The 21,659-nt window shown below is 46.8% G+C and overlaps 1 protein-coding gene across 1 annotated transcript in view; it reads left to right on the top strand.

Moving 5' to 3' along the window:
- The window catches only part of LOC101078311 (nectin-2), a 111,758-nt gene extending 91,838 nt beyond the window's left edge, over nt 1-19,920 (top strand). Inside the window, exons 7-10 of the mRNA XM_029838702.1 lie at nt 17,149-17,284; nt 17,393-17,456; nt 18,033-18,119; nt 18,783-19,920. Of these exons, the coding sequence (XP_029694562.1) occupies nt 17,149-17,284; nt 17,393-17,456; nt 18,033-18,119; nt 18,783-18,986 (491 nt within the window). The 3' untranslated portion in view covers nt 18,987-19,920. The remainder of the gene's footprint in view (nt 1-17,148; nt 17,285-17,392; nt 17,457-18,032; nt 18,120-18,782) is intronic.
- The last annotated feature ends 1,739 nt before the right edge of the window (nt 19,921-21,659 follow it).

The following is a 21,659-nucleotide window of genomic DNA, read 5'->3' on the forward strand; positions in this document are numbered from 1 at the left end:
TTTCGTTGCGTGTGGGAGTTCATCCCAAATGTTTGTTCTGGGCAAGAGTCTTTGCTGTTTTATTGTTTATTCATAAGAGGTTTGGAGCTGCCATTCAGGCTGAATGACATTGTAATTACACATTTATAATTAAACTGGTGGGCGCAGCCAGTGAACTGTTGTTAGAGTGTGAATAGAACAATAATAATAATATTAGTTCATGTCCCATATAACACAATCTGGAATAAAAAGTTAAAATATGATGAAATAGTAATACAAATCTGGCAGGTCCTGTTACTCCACCACATGTGTAATAAGCAGGAGCATCAGTTAATAACAGTGGTGGCTGTAATAAGCAGGAGCGTTAGTGAATAACAGTGGTGGCTGTAATAAGCAGGAGCGTTAGTGAATAACAGTGGTGGCTGTAATAAGCAGGAGCATCAGTTAATAACAGTGGTGGCTGTAATAAGCAGGAGCATCAGTGAATAACAGTGATGGCTGTAATAAGCAGGAGCATCAGTTAATAACAGTGGTGGCTGTAATAAGCAGGAGCATCAGTGAATAACAGTGATGGCTGTAATAAGCAGGAGCATCAGTGAATAACAGTGATGGCTGTAATAAGCAGGAGCATCAGTTAATAACAGTGATGGCTGTAATAAGCAGGAGCATCAGTTAATAACAGTGGTGGCTGTAATAAGCAGGAGCATCAGTGAATAACAGTGATGGCTGTAATAAGCAGGAGCATCAGTTAATAACAGTGGTGGCTGTAATAAGCAGGAGCATCAGTTAATAACAGTGGTGGCTGTAATAAGCAGGAGCATCAGTTAATAACAGTGATGGCTGTAATAAGCAGGAGCATTAGTGAATAACAGTGGTGGCTGTAATAAGCAGGAGCATCAGTGAATAACAGTGGTGGCTGTAATAAGCAGGAGCATCAGTTAATAACAGTGGTGGCTGTAATAAGCAGGAGCATCAGTTAATAACAGTGGTGGCTGTAATAAGCAGGAGCCTTAGTTAATAACAGTGATGGCTGTAATAAGCAGGAGCATCAGTTAATAACAGTGATGGCTGTAATAAGCAGGAGCATCAGTTAATAACAGTGGTGGCTGTAATAAGCAGGAGCATCAGTTAATAACAGTGGTGGCTGTAATAAGCAGGAGCATCAGTTAATAACAGTGATGGCTGTAATAAGCAGGAGCATCAGTGAATAACAGTGGTGGCTGTAATAAGCAGCAGCATCAGTGAATAACAGTGGTGGCTGTAATAAGCAGGAGCATCAGTGAATAACAGTGGTGGCTGTAATAAGCAGGAGCATCAGTGAATAACAGTGGTGGCTGTAATAAGCAGGAGCATCAGTGAATAACAGTGGTGGCTGTAATAAGCAGGAGCATTAGTGAATAACAGTGGTGGCTGTAATAAGCAGGAGCATCAGTTAATAACAGTGGTGGCTGTAATAAGCAGGAGCATTAGTGAATAACAGTGGTGGCTGTAATAAGCAGGAGCATCAGTTAATAACAGTGGTGGCTGTAATAAGCAGGAGCATCAGTGAATAACAGTGGTGGCTGTAATAAGCAGGAGCATTAGTGAATAACAGTGGTGGCTGTAATAAGCAGGAGCATTAGTGAATAACAGTGGTGGCTGTAATAAGCAGGAGCATTAGTGAATAACAGTGGTGGCTGTAATAAGCAGGAGCATCAGTTAATAACAGCTTTGCCGTTTCCTTTCTCATTTGTTTGTTGTTGAACACGTCACAATAGAAAGAAATAAGATTGATTGTGGCTTTGAAGTGCGGCGCCGCGCTGGAGTTTTTGGATTCGTGGGTCTGCTGCTCATACAGGACCGAGTTGACTGGGCTGGCGGCCTGTGTCGGCGATGTTCGATGCCCTGGCGTTGGCTCGTTGGCTCGTTGGCTCCAGCCTTCTCCGCTCTCTTTGTTTACCAAGAAATTACAGCAATAGTGAAGCAAAGACTGTCAAAAGTGAAGAGAATAGTTGTGCCTTGCTCTCCATCCAGAGGTCACTGAGCTCTGACACTCTGCTGCTGTGGAAGAAGATGCAACATGCAGCTGAAATGTGTCTGACCCCCCCCCTGAACCCAGAAGGATCATTTTTGAAATAATGAATTACATTATTGAGTGAACGCATTAATTATTGCGTGTGCATGCGCCGTCCTGCTGCAGCGCTCCAGACTGGCCGCGTCTGCCAGTGTTTCACGTGCACGCACCTGCTGCACGCGCCCGTGTTTGACTTTATGCTCGGCTTGAACACCTTCTCCTCCTCCTCTGGGGTTAAACTGCATCATCCGTCAGTCGCTGCTGCCGTTGCTGCCGCGTGGAAACGTTCTATTGTGTAAAGTGGGAGAGGAAGAGTTTAGAAAATTGGTCCATTCACTGTCCATTTAACCGCCAGCCCAGGGCAGAGGCGGAATAAAACAGGCACCAGCAGACAAAAGGTCTTATCTTGGAGGAGGAAATTAAATGTTATTCAAGTTTGGCTTTTGGCATCACGAGTGCTACGTGCACTGTTTCTAAACATGGCTCGGTTATTGCTCTCACAAATGTGGATGCCATATGATCTTTCGCCACCCTGGGTAATAAAGCTGGTTCCCACTGATATGCAGCCTTTAATCGGAGCAGCCTGCCATCAACAAGTGGGCAGACGCTGTCGAATCGGGCTCTATTCACCGGCGGCAGGGGCTGGAAACACTTTGTTGTGCGCTAACTGGGATGTGGTCGTGCACAGAATCAATGCACCTCAGCATTCGTAGGACACGTGAACGCAACCTCCGGGTTTTTAATTTCTTTATGTTCCAGATCATTTCACCTATTGGACATTACTCTCTGCACCAAGCGTTGCTCCCAGGAGATGGAGGCGAGCACGGGAACGATGCGGCGCTCCGGTCCCTGCGCGGTGGTCGCTGCCGTTTATTTAGTTATTTATCTGTGTATGTCAGGTGCTGTCGAGGTAGCGCTCATGGCTCGTTTATCCTCTATAGGTTCACTCCATGCTGATGTATGGAAGCGCCGTACCTGCCCAGCAAACGCTGTCCCACTGCCCGTCTTAGAGCCGTGTTTGTCACGTAGTGTGTTAAAGGGCAGCATGCAGTGTTTCCCCCCACACATTTATCCTATTAAAGGACCTTTCGCCTGCTGCCGTATTCTTAATGCCACTTTTACCCGCTGGGGGGCTTCAGGGTTTACTCACACAATTGTAATTTGTTAACGTGAGAGCAGTGAAAGGGGACTGAGCCTGTGTGTGTGTGTGTGTGTGTGTGTGTGTGTGTGTGTGTGTGTGTGTGTGTGTGTGTGTGTGTGTGTGTGTGTGTGTGTGTGTGTGTGTGTGTGTGTGTCTGTGTGTGTGTGTGTGTGTGTGAGGTGTCTTAAACACAAACATTTGGGACCATTTGTGGTCGTGTTGCCTTCTCCTCTGCATTTAAATGCATTTATGCACCATTTCTGTTCGCGGTGACAAAACACATTGCTGTTATTGATAAATGACATCCATATTGCCTGGGGTGGCAATTCTGGAAAAATCTATACATTAAAGCACAAAGTTAAAGCAAAACAGATAAACAACGCTAACGGAGCTTCCACGGCATCATCCAACGCCGAGTTCTTTAAGCCGCAGTATAAACTGGCTCGATATCTTTTTAAATGGATGCGTCATTTTCAGCGTGATCGTGTGATGCATATGCAAATGAGCTTTGCATTATCCCCATATTCATCAGTGTGTGTGTTTTAGAGGGAGACTGGGTGACCCTCGGGGGGGAGGCAGCGTATTACTTGTCTTGGTGCAATGAGCCAGGCCTCGTATTAGGCAGGTTGAGCTTCGGGGGGAATTTTGGAACACTTGACCTGTTTCACTGAGTCATTTGTGTGGATGGAGAAGAGAGGGAACGAAGCGCTTGGGGGGGGGGGGAGCACGAGTGGGTAGGGGTGATTGGAGGCATGAGTGACAATGAAAAGTGATTGCAAGAGAGGGAGAACAACAGCTGGAGGAGCCGCAGGGAGGGAAAATGAGATGACGGTGCCTTCATCTTTCCCCTCTTTTTTTTTTTCTCACCGTTTTCTCAGCCTCCTTCAATCACTGACCCACTTCTCATTACTCACCCCCTCAAACTTAAAGGTCAAAAGAGCAAATGCGCAGGGTTGGTGTATCTGCGTGCGCGCGTGTGCCAGAGCCGTTGTTGCAGCTCTCCACAGATATTTCTGTGTTTTCTGCGGCGCAGCTGGTGGCTTCCTGCCTCTGAGAAAGATTTAAAGCTGTACATTTGCATCACTGGCACTCGTATTCTCTTTCTGTCTGCACGAGTGTGCACATAGATGGGCGTGTGCATGTGTGTAGCTGGTGTTTCACTCCCTTTTTGTTGTAATGATGAGAGGAAAATGTCTCTTTAAATCATGCAGATCATTTAAGTTGATATTTTATTCTGTTTCCTCATTGTTGCAATGAGCCATTTTTAGTGATTCACTATGATCATTAATGTCTTCCAAAAGAGTTCTGAGTGGATCCAGGCAGCTTGGTCCCGGGCCTAAAGGTCCATTCATTCTGCTGAAAAGTCCCAGAATCCTTTCTTCTGCTCAGGTGATGATACCGAGCAGGGAAGAGCTGCTTCTCTACCGTCGCCATGTTTGAAGAAAGCGTCCAGTTATTATCTATATATGCAGCTCAGGTCAGTCTACTCATCATGAGACTTAAAGTTTGTTGTAAAGTTAGGAGTTTAAACTTTTGTTCGGTGGTAGTTTGGGCACTTTTGGTGATTTTACCACAGATGTGCAGGTAGGTGGCTGTAAACTGCTACTGTTTCATTAAAAACAGACACAACCGACCGTGCAGCCTTTCCTCTTGGTGTCGTTGCTGTTATTATTGGTACTATTACTATTACTATTATTAGTACTATTACTATTATTAGTCTTATTATTAGTAGCAGTAATACGCTAACCGCTACATCCAGTTTCTCAGTTGGTGTTTTGCCCATGGGGGACGGTGGGTGTGATCAGAGTGTGAGGGCCAATGTGACTGCACAACGAGGTTGTCGTTTAAAATTCAGTTAATTGTTATTCACTATTTAATTTGTCATTTTATTGGCTGACAGTAGGAGGCAGTTTGACCCCCCCTCCCCACAAACAAAGATCCTCATCAATGCTAGAAAAGATGGTTTCAGCAGATGGTGTGTGTGGGGGGGGCGACTCGTGTGATATTAGTTCACTTCATTATGCAAATGTGTGTAGGAGGAAAAGTAAACAGAGAAATGCACTTCTCTTCTCCTCTTCATAAAATTTGCCTTTATGGCGCTCCGTGTGCTCCCGCTCGTCGCCTCCGCTGCCACCCCTTCCTTCCACTATTGCGTAAAGGGCTGTCATAACCATTCAGGGCTGGTGTGATGGCCGCCATGGCGACTGCTGGCTGCCGGCACATCCTCTGGTGACTTGGGGGCCTCCGTTAGTCGAAACAGAGCCTGGTGTTTGGTGACATTTAGCATTTTACTGCAAAAATTATGCATCTGTGTTGACATTCAGCCTTATGCATAAAATGCATGATGTATGTGGCACTTCCTGTAGGCACTGCAGCAGAGAAGTGGAGAGAGGAAGAAAAAACAAGCAGGGAAGGCAGGAAGCGTGGCACAGCTGAGGCTCGGCCACACGTGCACGCCCTCACATGCAAACCCTGCGTATGAAGATGCACCTCTGGAAATGGATGCTTGATAAATACAGTTGAAAATGGCTTTTTTGTATTTCTATTAGGTCCTGAGTCTTTAATTCCAGAGTCAAGATGCACTAAGACACACACACACACACACACACACACACACACACACACACACACACACACACACATCCCCTTGAAAGACTTCTGTTTAGTCATTCTGTGCAGATTAATTCCAAAATGACACTTTTTATGATCTCCAATTTATGCCGGCGCTCCCCGGCCTCCCCTCACGTCTCCTCTTATCTCCTTTGCTTTGTGTCTCTGTCTTCCTCTACGTGTCTTCTCAGTACAACAATTGTTCTTTCCAGTTAAAAGCACCGAGTTGTCAGGTTTAAAAATAAGTGGTAGGAGTCAAATGGAGGGAGGGAATGACAGGATGTCAAGATAATAGACTTTAGTGCTGAATAACATTCCAGAGTGACGTGTCAAACCAAAGTGTGACTGTCCCATTGTGTATTCACTGAACGCATAATGAATGAAGGTCTCGGGCCAGTTTCATCCCAGAGGGTCAGGAGTATGCTATTCCATAGCTTGAGTATCTGTTTGTAAGCTCAGTGACCTGTTCATCCTCTAGACCTGTTTTATGAGCAGTTCAGCCAGCATGACCGCGACCGCGGCTCCGTTATCAGACTGTGAGTCAGACACCAAGCTGGCGAACCGGTTGTTCGGTCTGTCAGGTGAAATTGCCAACTTCCTGCCACGCAGCTCTTATACCTGTCACCTGGAGCAAGGGGGGCTGAGCAAAGGCTGTGTTTTGTTGTCAAAAGCTGAAAATGTTCGGAAAGTCAAAGTTCTTTCGCTCCTGCTGACTGGAGGCCGCAGGTCTACATATCGAAGCTTTGCTAGAATGTGGCGTGAGCTTCACACACCGCTTGGACGTAGCTGGAGAGTAGCTCAGGAACGTGTAAAGAACCTCGATACAAACGGAATTTGAAACACCGCGTTGCTTTTGTCTGTAGTTTAAAAGGGCAGTCCTGACTGCAGCACAAATTCATCTTCTAAAACATCTGTTTTTATTACTCGTTACAGCAAATATAAGGAGCAGTAAAGGTTAAGGTGACCTCGGTTGGACTAAAAGTCTTAAACTGTAATTTGTGCAATTTCAAATTGGAACAGAATTGACAGCCAACTTTGCATTCTGGAGATAAGCCATTAAAAAATCTAGTAAATCAGCTTTTCTGTCTGGAAGATGCTCGTGGATTTAGAGCGAAGATCACTTGATGCTTCACGGTCCCTTTACTTTGATCCTAATGTCTTATCCAGCCTAAGATCAAAATGAACATGGCGCCGTGCCCACTGGCCTGGGCCGTGCGTTCAGCCTCAGCCAGGTGTGCTCGGCACGCTGAGCGGAGGCGCCGCGGTTTCAGCTACGTTAAACCAGGGATTAAGGAGAAATTTACTGCCCGTCTAGGTGTGTAATAGTAGCTATTTCTGAGTGCCTTCAGAGGGGAAAGCCTGGTTTTCCTCAGAACACCATCATAACTTATTACCATCAATGTCAAGCCCAGCTTTTATTGCACACAGGTGCCGGTGTAATCCACGCTCGCTCCACATATCTAGAGCCAACACTGTGCACCACTCTGATCCTGTCCTGGTGCGTGCAGGTTGTCTGAGCATGAGCGGAGCGTGTGCTTGCGTGTTGGTGAGGTGCCTTTGCCTGCACATATGCATGCTCCTTTTCTGATGAGGGGGGGGGGGGGGGGGTTAACCAACTCTAAAGCGACTGTGGCTTTCGATGCGAAGCGGGGCCATTGCAGACCTGCCAGGAAATCAATGCAACACGTTGCCCTCCTTTTCCTCACCCACCCCCAGACATAAAGCTGCCCCTTCTCTCTTTCTGTTCCTCTCTGTCTTTCTCTTCTCTCCTCCCCCCCATCCTTCTGTCTTGCTCGGAGCCCTTATTAAAAATGGAGTGAGTGTGTGCTGCATATTTAAATGGTCATGGATGGATTTAAACGGCTGATGGTATTTAGTGTCTCCTCAGGGAGCTGCTATGAGCCCCTTAAGCTGACTCCTCTGACTGGAGCCTGACTGACTGGTGAGAACACGCTAAACCTCTAATGATGACTTGTGTACACACTGAGCCCGTGCACGTGTGCACTTACAGACCCACACTGGCAGACAGCAGCGCACAATGCACATCATCAGTAATGCTCCCTCTTTAGCTGTGACAAGGAGGTGGGTCACATCTGTTGTGCACGGATCTACAGCAATGTGTAGACTACTAGTGTGTGTGTGTGTGTGTGTGAGAGAGAGAGAGACAGAGAGAGCGTGCCTATCGGTCAATAACTCATTAAGAGTGTCGTCTTTGATGTTGCAGTGTGTAAACCTTTTTAACTACATTTGAAGATGGACTCTGTGTGTGTGTGTGTGTGTGTGTGTGTGTGTGTGTGTGTGTGTGTGTGTGTGTGTGTGTGTGTGTGTATATAGACTTAGACTTGTACGCCTCGTGCTGCGAACACTCGGGGAAGCAGTCAGAATAGACGTCACACTGAGCCCCTTCAGGTTTCCAGCAAGTGTTTCTGTCATGTTGTCTTTCATGCTGGTTTGGATTTGGGTTCTAATCTACTCCCAAGTGTCCTTCGCTGGAACAACTATTGATTAGTTTGCACACACGCCAGCAGGATACATAAATATTGGTGCTGTGGTTCATGCTGAAGCACATTTACAGATAAACAAGTGGCCTCGCCGTGCAAAAGGGCGGGAGGATGTGAATAATGAGGGAGGTGTTGGAAGGTTGGTGACTGAATGTTCAGATAAATGGAGCATTTCAAAGATGAACCACTGACCAATTCAAACACCAATGATCATGAGAACATGCATTTATTACCCAGGTCCCTCCTACTGGACGTGTGTACAGCAGTTTCATATCGATCATTGCTGACTCGAGGGCTGCAGCATGAATATTTGCATTAGGAAGTATGTCAGTCTGAATGCTAATGCTCGCAGCCTCTCGGGTGGTTCCGATTGTGCATTTCCATATTTATCTGCACTGAATCGTTGTGCACAACTGCCTTTGACATTTCTGTAACAGTCACCACGAGTTCCAGAAAGGTGCAAATGTGTTATCCACCAAGATGTTATATAATATTTATTTCCATAGATCCATATCCAGCGGCGGTGTGCTGAGGTGTAGCGAGTGTGTAGAAGGAAAGTGTGTCTGCAACTTATGATATTTCATCCTTTTTACATCACATTGATCCAGACCATCAGCAGGAAAACAATTGTTTTATTCCCAGGAATGAAGGAGCTGAACTCTCCGTGTTTGCCTCTTCACCTCCTCATCTCTGTGATTTGTTTACTGGTTCCCAGTAGCGAAGAACAAGTGAATGTCGGAGACGCCTTCCTTAATGAGCGCTTGAATTTGAGTTGGGCGAAAGCATCATTCCAGTGGTCTCAGCAGCACACGTTGTTGTTTCTCTCCGGGGGAATGGGATGAAGAGCAGCATGAGGGAACGCAGAGCCATTATTGCTCTGTGTGTTATTAATCAGCAGCTGATGAGAGGCAGTTAGTGGGAGAGATGGAGCCTCTCCCCCCTCCATTACTCTGTGGACGCCATGTGAGCCTCCTCCAGGATCTCTAGTTTTTGTCTGTTAACAGTGCAGCAGGTTAAATCACAGTAAACAATCCTTAATGAATGAAACTATTAAAACCTCATTTCTTCTTTTCTTCTTCTTTTTTTCTGCCAAATGAAAAATGGCCCAAAGCATTTGGAGTTCTGTGGATTTTGATGCTTCGACTTTGCCTGAGAATTAAATTGATTAGCTCGTTTATTCCTCTTCTGGCCTTTGCTCCTGTTGGGAGCCGCCTTCCCTCCACCTCCTGATTCCACTTGGGTTTGACTCTAATCATCTGCAGGGAGGCTGGCGCTCACAACCAGGAGCTTCAGCCACACCTTTATGGACGAGGTTGCAGTTGTCAGGATCTCATTTAGGTTAACGGGCTATATTCAAGGGTAGTTATCATGTCTGCAAACTGTTAGAATATGTTCACATATTTTAGACGTTGGGTCGAGTTTCACATCAAAAACGGGGTCAGAATTGTTTCTTATTGGAGTGGAAACAAGTAAGTTTTTGGTAAGAATAGAAACAAACAGCATTTAATGTCACATCTGATTAGCTTCTTTTACACGTGGCTTTAATTTTTATTTTAAAATTGTTGGGTCACAACAACACCTGCGTAGAAATGATCACTTATTATAGAACACGCAGCAGGTCATTGATTATAGTCACTAAGCTCATTTCTGAGGACTCTTTTCTTCATGTGGAAAGATGAGATGACGTCAGGAAAGAGTCTACCCAGTTTATGGAACATTCTCAAGAAGCAGTCGAATGAATCAGGGAATTTCAAAATCCGGAGCCCATCAAAGGATTGAGAGAATCCCAGCACACAAGGGCAAGGCTGGAAACTGGCAGTAAGCTGAACTGACCTTCCCTCGCTCCGATGGCATTGCATTAATGTGATCCTCTGAAGGATATCGCTGCATGGCCACGGAGAGACGGCTCTGTCAGTAAACACGGGTCATATATGGAGAAATCTAGGTTCGGAATGCCGGCTGAAGTACGTCTCGCGTATCGACAATAACCAGAAATGAGAAGTAGGATGTAAACAAATGTTCTGTGCTCAGGATCTCAGATCGGAAGTTAAAAGCTTCCTGTCATTCATGCTGAGAGAGGAAAGACGTCGTTTCCAGCACAGAAGCCCTGAGCTGTCTGCAGGTGGATGAGCTGCATATTCCGGGCATGATCCACAATTTTCCAGGGTGGAACACCAGCATGCCGTCGTCATGACAGCGCAGCGATGAGAGCGGTCGGTCGACTGGTCTGAGACTGAAACTATGAAACCTGATCTACGGTCACATATCGGGCAAGGGGAGGATTATCGTTGTTGTTCTAATCTGAGCGCCAATCAAAAGAAACTTACTTACAAATATAATAGTAATAGTTTAGCATAAACTCCTCTGATGCAACACATAATCTGGAAATACAGAAAGGGATTAGAGCCAAAGAGGTCGCACGCTTGTGTTGAATCTTCTGATTTAAATCCATATTCCATCCCAAAAAAGTGGGAATTCTGAAGAAACTGAACTCACCTTTTAATAGAGTAACTGTTTCTCTTGGGCAGCTCATCAAAACTTGGTGTATATTTACCTGGAGTGGATGAAGCAGCAGAACAGAAGAGGTTTATCCACAGTTCACATTAATAAAGAGCTGCAGCATCATTTTCAGATAGAAAATTAATGAGCTACAACATAAGATATGCAAGCTTTACTGTTCTGTCCTCAAGTTTGTGCATCACATCCCAACTTGTGCTTGGAACCGGTGCTGTGCCTCGTCTCTCTCTTGCTCTGCATCTTCTGCATGTGTCTCTGTCCCCTGCAGCTTGGATCTTCTCTTCTGACAGCTCTGTTCTTCCCTATATGTTCTACAGACGCTTCCCTCCTTCACCATCTTTCTTTTCTGGTGCTCTCTAAAGATCCTGGTAGGTGGGTGACGAGCAGAACGTTCATATGCGTCAGCGAGAGTTGAAAGAAAAGAAACAGGCGACACTCCATGTTTGAGAGAAAGAAAGAGGCGTGGAGCAGGACTTCTTCAGCCGGTTGCTCCCGTATTGAATCTCAAAAGAATTCTCAGCACGGTGCTGAATTGATGGAAGCGCACGGTCAGTGTTGCACATCGGATCAGGGCTGCAGGGGAGAACTGTAAGTGCCGACTTTAAGGTTGTATGTGCGGTGTGTAATGAGGTGAAAGTCGCTTCTTGCCAGAGGTTGGCGGTGGTTAAGAGGGCAGGTAAACACACCAGCTGCTGCTGACTGCCTGGCCTCAAGGCCACCGTGACACTGGAGAGGAGGAGAGAGTGGTGCTGAGGGTGGGTGGAGAGCAGGAAAAGCAGGGCACCAAGATGGATGGGGAGCCAGAAGGCTTTCTCGTGTTAGAAAAGCACAGGGAAATGCACATCCACTCAGTTACAGCATATATGGAAATGGTTACCGCTGCTGGTTAAGTCATGTTGAATAGGTTCATTTGGATTTAAGAAATTGTCATTGTGATAAAAGAATTGAAGCCTTTGAAGAGCCCCAGTTTAAAAGCTTATCTGTGAAGGACGCAGTTTTGCGTCTCAGTTTTCATAGAGATGAAACAAATTGAATTCCACATGCTTATTAGCCAACTGTAGAGATGTAGTTAGATATTTCCCCCCCGTTGGTGCTCTGAGGCTCACGCAGCTCTGTGTTCAAGACTCAGAAAAGTGCAGTTTTTATCTTTGAAAAATTGCTTGCAACTCGGAGGCAAATACACTCTCTACATACAGTTTTCCGATAATTGCAGAATTCTCCACTCGAGGCTGAATTGAGAACATCTAGTTATTATTTTTCAGCGTTGGCTGTAATATTCTCAGGATCTTATGGTAAATTCTGTTTTTTTGCATTTAAAACGTGTCTGGATTCATTCCCATCAGCCGTTATCAACAAACTACATAAATCTTGTCTGATATACTAATAACAGGATTTTATAAGACTGAAATATGCTAAAACTGTACATTTCATCTGTTTAACACAGATTAGTGTAATCCTTCAGAAAAGAAACCATTTAGTTTTACTGCTGTTATTCACACATTGAACCACATTATTGATGTAACATTTCTTATATTTAGGATTATTACCATATTAAATATGGAGCTTTTTGCATTTAATTACAGTTGGAGCCACTAGCGTAATGTACTGTAATTCATTTTCAAGGGTAATAAAAGGGCTTTATTGCGTTCCTGTGGGTGGAATGAGAATATGACCTCTGCTTTTTGAGCTCCCACTATTCTCCTCTTTGTTAAACGTTGACTTATTCGAGCGCTGCTGCCCCCCCCCATCCCCACCCCCCACCCCCACCCCCTCTGTCTGCTGCTTGTAATACAACAGATCCTTCATGTCCTGAGTGGACGGCTACATTTGCCTAATGCAGCCCTGCTTCCTCTGCAGCCGCCGCCTCGGTGCCACTGTGTAAAGTGCTCTGTAAATATTGACGGGGAGACGGCAAGAGGCAAACTACGACCTTGTCAGAAAAGGGAAGAAAGCGAGGGAGATTGAGGGGATGGTGGGTTGATGGAGGCAGAAAGAGAGAGGTCCTGCCTCCTCCCAGGGCAACTGAGTGTGCTTTGATGCGCTGTGGCAGGGAACACACTGTCTCCAGAGAGGGAGAGGGAGCGGCCCCACACACACACACACACACACACACACACACACACACACACACACACACACACACACACACACACACACACACACCCACACCAGGGTTTTCGCTTTACCGCCACATTACTTTTTAAAATGTCAGAACATACGTGCACGCACACACACACAGTCCAGCCATAGACGGCGTCATTGGCAGAGTTGAACTAAATAAGGTTGAAGTACAGGAAGCAGATTAGAAGTGACCGTGTCTGACGTGAGCAGAGCAAAAAGCATCGAACGCACACACGGAACTCGGCCATTCGGCGGCTCGTGTTGTCTCCACAGGAACAATCATCTTGATCTTGTTTATTCTGTGCCAACGTGCACCGTCCTGAATGGGAGGTGACAGCGAGGGCTGTGGCGGCCTCGCCAGGCTCAGGCTTCATCTGCCACTAAATGGACGCCAGAGTTACATTGAGTAGCTTGTTTTTGCACGCGTGTCGTGTGTGAAAGCAAGAAAAACCTTCACTCCTGTTGGCCTTTCCTACGTTTCTGCCGGTCCAGGAGGGAAGTTCCTGTGGCGCTGATGTCACGTGACATGTCAGATGATGCGATTTGTGCTGTACAAAGAAAACCTCTGACTCTAAAGGCTAGTTTTTCTTTTTTCCCCTCAGTGAGCAATGAGATTATGTGTAGTGTTCTTTATCTTTATCTCTCTCTGAGGCCATCAATTCATCGGGGCCTAATCTCATCTCTGCTGTGACTTTGGCCTGGCGAGTTTCTGTGCCGCAGTAATTCACGGCGGAGTTCAAAACGCTTCAGTTTCGCCTCAGACCGGTTTGGCTCGTCACAGAGAAAAGTTCCCATTCGAGTAAACATTGGGGGTTTCACTGACATCTAAAGAAACAACAGAGGGGAACTTGCCGGCATAAAAAGAGAATTCTAAATGATTGAAAAGTTTGCTTCTTCAAAGTCCCGAATGAGATGCCTGCGCAATCAAACACTGGGCTTATATATTTAATTAGACATGTCCTCCATTACTGGAAAGCATGCTGGAGCAGAGGAAAGAGGCAGAGAGGAACGACGGATATTTTAAGTCAGTTTTAATGTCAAGCTCCGCCATTAGGAATGCATCTGATCATCCGCTGTTGGGTTTTTATCCAACGGCGTTCTGCTAATCTCTTAAAACAAAACCAACTCTGTATCTCAAACCTTTCATGGAATCCAGAGAAATGAATGTTCAGGCTGGTTAGCAGGCATTTGCTTTAGCAGGAAGCCACGTAGGAGGCCGTGAGCGTGCACACGTGTGTTCCTGTGCAGAGATTCGCTGGGGAGGGTAATAAAAACGGGCTTATCTGCTCTCGTTAGGCACAGGAGATAAAAGATGCAGGAGGAGACTCTGCAGATTTGTGCTGTCGTATTACCAGGACAAACAAGCAAAGACCAAATTACACTGTCGATGGAGGGATGACAGTAAAGAGGGATGATGAGAGCGGAGGAAAGGGGCGAGGGGGGAGCACGGCTGATAAAATGTAGCAAAAGCCTGTCCTGCTTAGGGGGAAGCGGCAGATAGGCCTGTATGTTAACCTTAATCTCCTCAGGGAGAGGCGTAAACACACAGGGAGAGAGAAGAGATCTTTGAATGGAAGACAGAGGTGTGTGAGATCTTTGTCTTCCTGCTTCCTCCTTCATCCTCTCAATGTGTGATCAGCCAGTTGAAGGCAGCAGCTGGGAAATCCCTCTGTTCCTCTGTTCCTCTGTCAAGCCGACCTCTTAATCTCAGCCTTCATCTCCCTCCTGCGCCCCCCCTTTTTAAATCCTCTCACCTCCCCTCAATAATGTCAATCTCCTCAACTGCTCCGTCCCGATGCTGCCGTGGCCACTTCACTCATCCCCCAGTGAGCTTCAGTTTTGCCAAGTCAGGAGGGATCGTACCTTCCGATTCTTCCTACTCGACAAATATGGCGAGACAGAAATGCAGCGTAACGATAATGCCTAAAATAAATCCTTGCTGCTTGTGGTCGATCACACACTCGTCATCCAGCTGTGGACCAACCGGCCTGTCTGTCCAACCTGCGGGACGGTTGCTACAGCAGTTTAAAACAGTTCCCGCCAGCCGTCCAGACTCATCCACTCTCTCGCCCCTGTGGCTCCGCCCCCCCCTCAACGCCCGTGGGAGCCTGGTGGTCTACGGTTGATTGGTTGGCAGGGCCGGCGGAGCGGAGCGGTGAAGGGCTTCGTATGTAGGCAGGAGGAGATGTGGGTCTGACAGGATGATGGGGGGCATTGATCTGCTGGAGGAATGGTTCTGACCTTTGAAGTAAGTCTGAAACGCGAAGCATCTCCACGCTCGCGAGGAGTGAGAATGGTGAACCTGGCGATGGGCGCCGCTCTGTCCCGCGTCGGGCCTCTGACTGCACCTGTTTCCAGGGTCACTTTTCTAGGCGCCGATCCGACCTCACGTACGGGCGGGAGAGGGCACGGGGCTCGGGCCGGGGCGTGTCGACGTGAGCGTGTCAGAATGTTCATGCCTGGAGAGGTTAGAACACGGGAAGCCAGCTGCTCCTTAACACGTGTGTGTGTGTGTGTGTGTGTGTGTGTGTGTGTGTGTGTGGTCCTAATGCAGTTTGCATGTGGGTTGTGGTGTGTACGTCCTTGGCAAAGAGCTGCAGGGATATACACAGCAGACATACAACACACACACACACACACACACACACACACACACACACACACACACACACACACACACACAGACGAGCAGTCGCTGTCTGCGATATTTCATTAGTAGAAGACACGGCTGGTGTCCAGCTCTGACACGGAGGGCACACTCTGGAGTCAGGACGTTCACACACAGGCAGCCTACCTCAAATCTGCCCAACTGCCCCCCCCCCCCCCCCCCCCCCAATACTCTGCTTTATCAGAGGAGGAGCAGCAGCTTTGGACCTGAAACCTGCAGACTGCAAATAGATGCTGATATAGAAACTGGTGTGAATGATAAGATAATGGTGCAGGGAGGAGGAGGAGATCATTCCGGGGAGAAGGAAAACCAACAAACTCCCAGGCACTAAAGTGGAGGAGGGGAGACTGATGATAAACAGGCTCAGCATTGGAATGAGGAAGCAGAGTCAGAAACATAAAAGCCTCTGCAGGTAGAGTTGAAATGGACGGTGTCCCGGAGTTCATCCATGTTCTCGGTTTAAAGTCCAACAGCGCCTCCATCTGACCGGCGGGTTGAACTGCAGCCGCCGAACTTCCGGCCCAACAGTTGGAGGTCGAGAAGATGGAAAATGCTGCGGTGCAGAGTTCAGCAGCCCTGTTGAACCAGTCTGCAGGATTTGGTTCCGTGCTCCTTTAATACCCACTCTTTTTTAAAAAAAAAAATCCATTTATTGAACTGTGTGTTTAGAAATACATACAAAACTGTCTTAATGGTTTGTCTTGAATCTACCTGAGTCGTGATGGCAGCTGACGGTGGTCCAACATGTGGGAACCCCCCAGGGGGGGTTATAAATGATGTCACATTGAGCAAATCAAAGACAGCCTGAGTCCCCATGAGAGCGGCACCACGATGAGACCAATAATGGTGGAACTAAGCACAGCCAGAGCTCAGGAGAACCTGGACGGTCGTCTTGGGATCATTAGGACACTCGTGCATTAGAATTAGAAAGAATTAGAAATTATTTTTGGACCTTTTCAAAGCAGATTGTTGTTGGAGGAGAATCGTAATTAAAGGCCGACGAGCCTTCAATCATGACCCTCCAATTACAGGAACCAAAGTTTGTTCTCATCAAATGAGCTTCAGATCCTCTCTGCCCTTTACCGCTCCTTAATTAGCATAATCCCCCGGGAATATGAGGGCAATAATGAGCTGGGTTGAACCTTCAGTAAACATGGTGTGTGTGTGTGTGTGTGTGTGTGTGTGTGTGTGTGTGTGTGTGTGTGTGTGTGTGTGTGTGTGTGTGTGTGTGCGCGTGTGTGAGAGAGACAGAGACGTTATGGTTCATTAGTGCGACCTCTGTGTGATGCTTTTGGTCACATGGTTCGTCACCTCGACATCCTAATCAGAAGCTTAAATCTGCTGTAAGAATTCTGTGTTAAATTTGAGTTTTAATCTCCCATCTTCATCATCTTTATCATCTTTATCTTATTATCATTAATGATATTATCATATCATTATTTTCTGTTCATTGTTATTGCTGCTTATTGCGCTTGGACGGAGTCACGTCTGGCTTTGAATAGAAATTCCCCGTATTCCATCGGAAGACTGACGTGAGCTCCTGGTTCCTCTCCTGCAGGCACCCGTCTCCCGGGGAAAGGTCCGACCACAGGCACCATCATAGGAGGAATTATCGGCGCCATCGTGCTGCTGGCCGTCATCGGAACCGCCATCGCGCTGTATCGCAAGCGGAGGAACGGCAAACTGAACGGAGAGTGCGTGTCCGCCTCGCTACATCTGGACCTTCTGGGTTTCTGAGACATGCGGTGGGATCTTCTGTGTTGCGAGTGTCATGCTAACAGTGTGTTTGTGGCGTGTTGCAGCGGCCCCCCCAAGTACAAGCCCCCCCCTCCTAAGAAGAAGAAGAACGGCAGCTCTGCCAACAAGGTGAGTGGGTTCTGACCGGAGGTCCCAGGTTCTGCTGCCCTCGGCCTCGTAGAGGGAGACGGCTTCTGGTGGGAATCTCATCCCAGATTCCGTAACGCTCCCGACCAACAGCTGTCCCACGGCTGGTTTTGGGAGGAGAGAAAATGGTGCACGTTGAATCATCTGAAACAAGATTCAGTTTTAGTATTTGGATAAAAGTGTCATCTTTTGAATAATTCCCTCTAATATACACGAGGTGTTTTATATTGTGTCATATCTCACCGAGAGGCTAAAAGCTCCATTTTTACTACTTATAGCCAATATTTCAGCAAATATTGATTTTCTGCTAAAGATGGTGCAGCAGTAGATTCAAACATGACGACAAAAGAGTTCAATTGTCTGCGAGAAATAACACTCAGACGACAAGGGAAAAATCCTTTTTCTTGTTTAAGGTCTATTCTGCTATAAAGTCAAACACACAGCTCATAAGTGGAGGGACGGCCAGCAGGGGAATCATTCTAGCCTGTTAGCATAAGCCAGAGAGGATGTTGTCTATATTATCTACGTCTACAGTGAGTAACAGCACTTTCTGTTCAGGAGCTGAGCGGCACCGTTGCTGCGGTGCCTGAGGACAGGCTCTTAAACGCGGAGCAGCACAGCACCCAGAGCGCCGAGCCAGTCACCGTAAGACTCATTTGGTCCTCTTTAGTTTGGTGCTGATAAGGCTCGTCTGTGTAATCCAGGTCCCTTTATTTAAAGATAACACTTTAAAATTTAATTAAAACAACTTTTTTTTCCAAAACCGACAACCTGAAATTTAACCTTTGTAATGGAAATGTTGCCGCCCAGGCATCAAAGGGTTAATTAAGTGTTTGAGCTGCAGCCAATTTGATTTCAGGGATAAGTAAGTGTGTGTGTGGGTGTGTGTGTGTGTGTCTGTGTGTGTGTGTGTCTGTGTGGGGGTGTGTTTCATATTTTATTTGCTTGGATGAAAATGCTGGAGCTGCATTCCTGGTGTTTCCCAGCACGTTGCAGCCGTCTGTAGCCAGAGAATCGGAGGAATCTGCCGCTCCGGGCGGATGAAAGAAAAACCCATAAATTTGACGTTATTAATGCTTTTACTCTCTAAAAGTTTTACTAAAATCCCTTCTGACCCTTTTGGGACAATCAAATGTCCCAGAACCTCCTATTAAACGTTGAACAATGGTGGATTTATAAACCAAAAGAGGCCTTGAAAGAGAAAGGTGCCTAATTTTAATGATGCTTCCCCTCCACCCTGGTGATTCACCTGTACTCTGAACGCTCTGCGCTTCACCTTGGTAACGACGCTCACTGTTGTGCCTCCAGGACCTCGACGCCTACACTGATGAGGAGAGTTACGGAGGAGAGAGGGCGCACTACCACGCCGCTGCCCCCTCTGGCTGGGACGACCCAGCCAACAGCGAGGTCCCGCCCCCCTACAGGCACACGGGCGCCGACCACCAGGACTTTCACCAGGGCCCCGCCGTCAACCGCGGGGACAGCTTTGTGTCACCGGCCATGTTTGTTTGAGGGGGCGCCGAGGAGACGGCGCCGGTGTAAATATGCTGAATGTGTCAGAACAAATGTGCAGGAACATTTTTGAGCTCTGTGAATGTGAACATTTCGTCATCGGCCATCTACGAATTTAAATCCTCCCGAACGTGCACGTGTGTTACAGTAAATTTGCATTAGTGGCGCGTGGGTCGGCGGCAGGCCTCAACATTGGAGCCTCCCGACCTCCCGAATAGTTACTGGCGACTCGACTGGCGTGTTTTTGGCGTGTAGAAGCGCTCCGTGCTGCATGTGCGAGGTCTCGTCTGCCTGCCGCCACGTTGGCGCCCCCGTGGAGACGCTGTGGCGGTGAAACGTGCGGTGATGGGAATGAGCAGAGCAGGGACAGGGACTCGCCAACAATCGTAGTCTTTTTAGCTGTGTTTTGGTTTCTTGCCTTTTCTCTGTCTTTATCTTTTTATCAGGATTAATTTAACTCGCCTCGGGTCGGAGGGAGCTGATGAACTAGTGACTGATCAAATCGTGTGGGGAAATTACATTCATATATGTTACTCTTTATATAGAGGCTGTATGATGAGGAATCCAGCAGATGCATTTTCAAAATATTCCAATTACTTTAAGAATTTTTGTGCCTCTTTTTTCTGTCTTTTCTATTTGTCTACAGTAAATTTGGATAGGATTATGTTCATGAAATCTGTTATAGCTCACCTCGCTAGTAATGGATTAAGTTTATAATGAAGTTCAAACAGGGTCAACACAAAGCTTGCCATTATTCTGACGTTTCTTTTCCATTATCTGAATTTTTGGATTTTTCTCCCAATACTCCATTAAAACCTTAAATGCCTTACAGGCTCATTTAGGCAGGAATGTTGAATTATTTTATTTTACTGTTTTATTTCACTGTTAATTGTATGTGCAGAATGGTAAATAAATTTTTAAGATTCTGATGGAGTCTAAATCCTTAATTTACATTCTTTGTTTTTTAACCTTTGCAGGTCGCGAGTGGGTTTTAACCTGGTGTAATTCCACCATTTCACCACCTGGCGGCAGCGTCGATAAAGGGGAACTAATATTGTACGGAACGTTGTAGAATAACATCGTATGTAAAAAAAAGAACTACTGCTGACGACCAGTTCTCCATCATTTCAATGAAGGGGAAACATTTTCAAACATTTATCCGTGAATAATGAAGAACGCGTTGCTGGGCTGCAGTACCAGCAAACGTCCACCGGGGGGCTCCAGAGTCTCGGTGCTGCAGCCCTCTCCGCTTCTCCCCTCGTCTGACTCATCTTTTCTATCTTAAGCTGCATTTACTCAGTGGCCATGAAATCTACATGTACATGACCGTTTTTAGATCAGCATGACTCAGAGGCTGCACGGAAGGAACAAACTATGGTTACGCAATAGTTGGAGGAAACCGCATTCATCACCTACCCGCGCCACCATCTCGCGCGTTGGAATCATTCCCCTCTCAGCCCGAGTTGGTGGTCTGATGTGTCCAGAATGACAGGAGTCGCGCCTCAGCTTTATTCTCAAAGACGTTTCACTCACTCAGACCACTGAAAAGGGTGTTTATTGCTGACATGATGCAGGTTGTTGCTGAAGGCCAAAAGCGACCATTTTGACCTCTAAAACCAAGGTCACCTCACAGTCACCCATTTGTCTGTGGAAACCTTCCTTTCTCCATTTCAGGGCTTTTTAAGCCCTGGAATATGGAGGAGCAGGCAGGGGAGTGCTCCTCATCCTTGTGGGAACCAGCTGTTGTAGTTGCAGTGGCCTCTTTGGTCTTGCAGGTACGCGGCCGAGTGCTGCTCCAGCGTATTAATGCATTTCTAATTTTAGCAGAGCTCAAGTACGTTGATGCTGAATATGGGATGTAGCCTGCATTAAACAGCACATTAGCACATGTCTGGATCAATAAAAAGGTAGAAATCGGGCAGTAGACAATCCGGAATGTGAAGACGGAGAAGGGCGCGATTTCGAGGGCTTAGATAAGAGCTAAATAGACCAAATTCTTTAAAGAGCTGCTCTAGCTGTGTCTCAGCGCCGCGGTGATCTGTACAGTTCCAGGGTTATGGGATTAACGGACTATTTGAATCTGCAGGTAATGAGTGAGAGGAGGCAGAGAATAAACCTCTCATAGCTCCGCTGCTGCTAAGCTAGCTAAAAATAGCAGAGGAGGAGGATTGAGCGAATCAGGGTGGACAGAAAACATGGGGGATGGAAGAAATGGCTGATTTGCTTCCCTGCTAAGTAGCTGAGGAGCGATATTTCAGGTGACCTTCACTGTGGGCAGAACTAACGCGCTGTGGAGGGTGTTCAGGGAGACGCGCGCACATCCGTGTTGATCCTCTTTGATTTCTGAGCCACCAGCAGCCGGATGACTCGGCCCCAGGCTCAACATGTGCATGACATTGATGAGCATGTTTGGCTGTATGCTGCTGGCTTATTTGGTGAGTGTACACACACACACACACACACACACACACACACACACACACACACACACACACACGTACAGAATGCAGGCCTGGGTTAGATAAATGAGACAGGCTTAAGCTCACTGTTAGACGTGAGCACGCTGGATCCCATCTGCTGCCTTTGAAAGTAAATCTCAGCACACAGAGGATGACATGAGCCTGATTGGACCTGGGGAGGGACGTTCCGGTCCTGACAGACGTGCAACAGACG

Source organism: Takifugu rubripes, chromosome 7 (assembly GCF_901000725.2).
Source record: "Takifugu rubripes chromosome 7, fTakRub1.2, whole genome shotgun sequence".
In the NCBI taxonomy this organism is placed as follows: domain Eukaryota; kingdom Metazoa; phylum Chordata; class Actinopteri; order Tetraodontiformes; family Tetraodontidae; genus Takifugu; species Takifugu rubripes.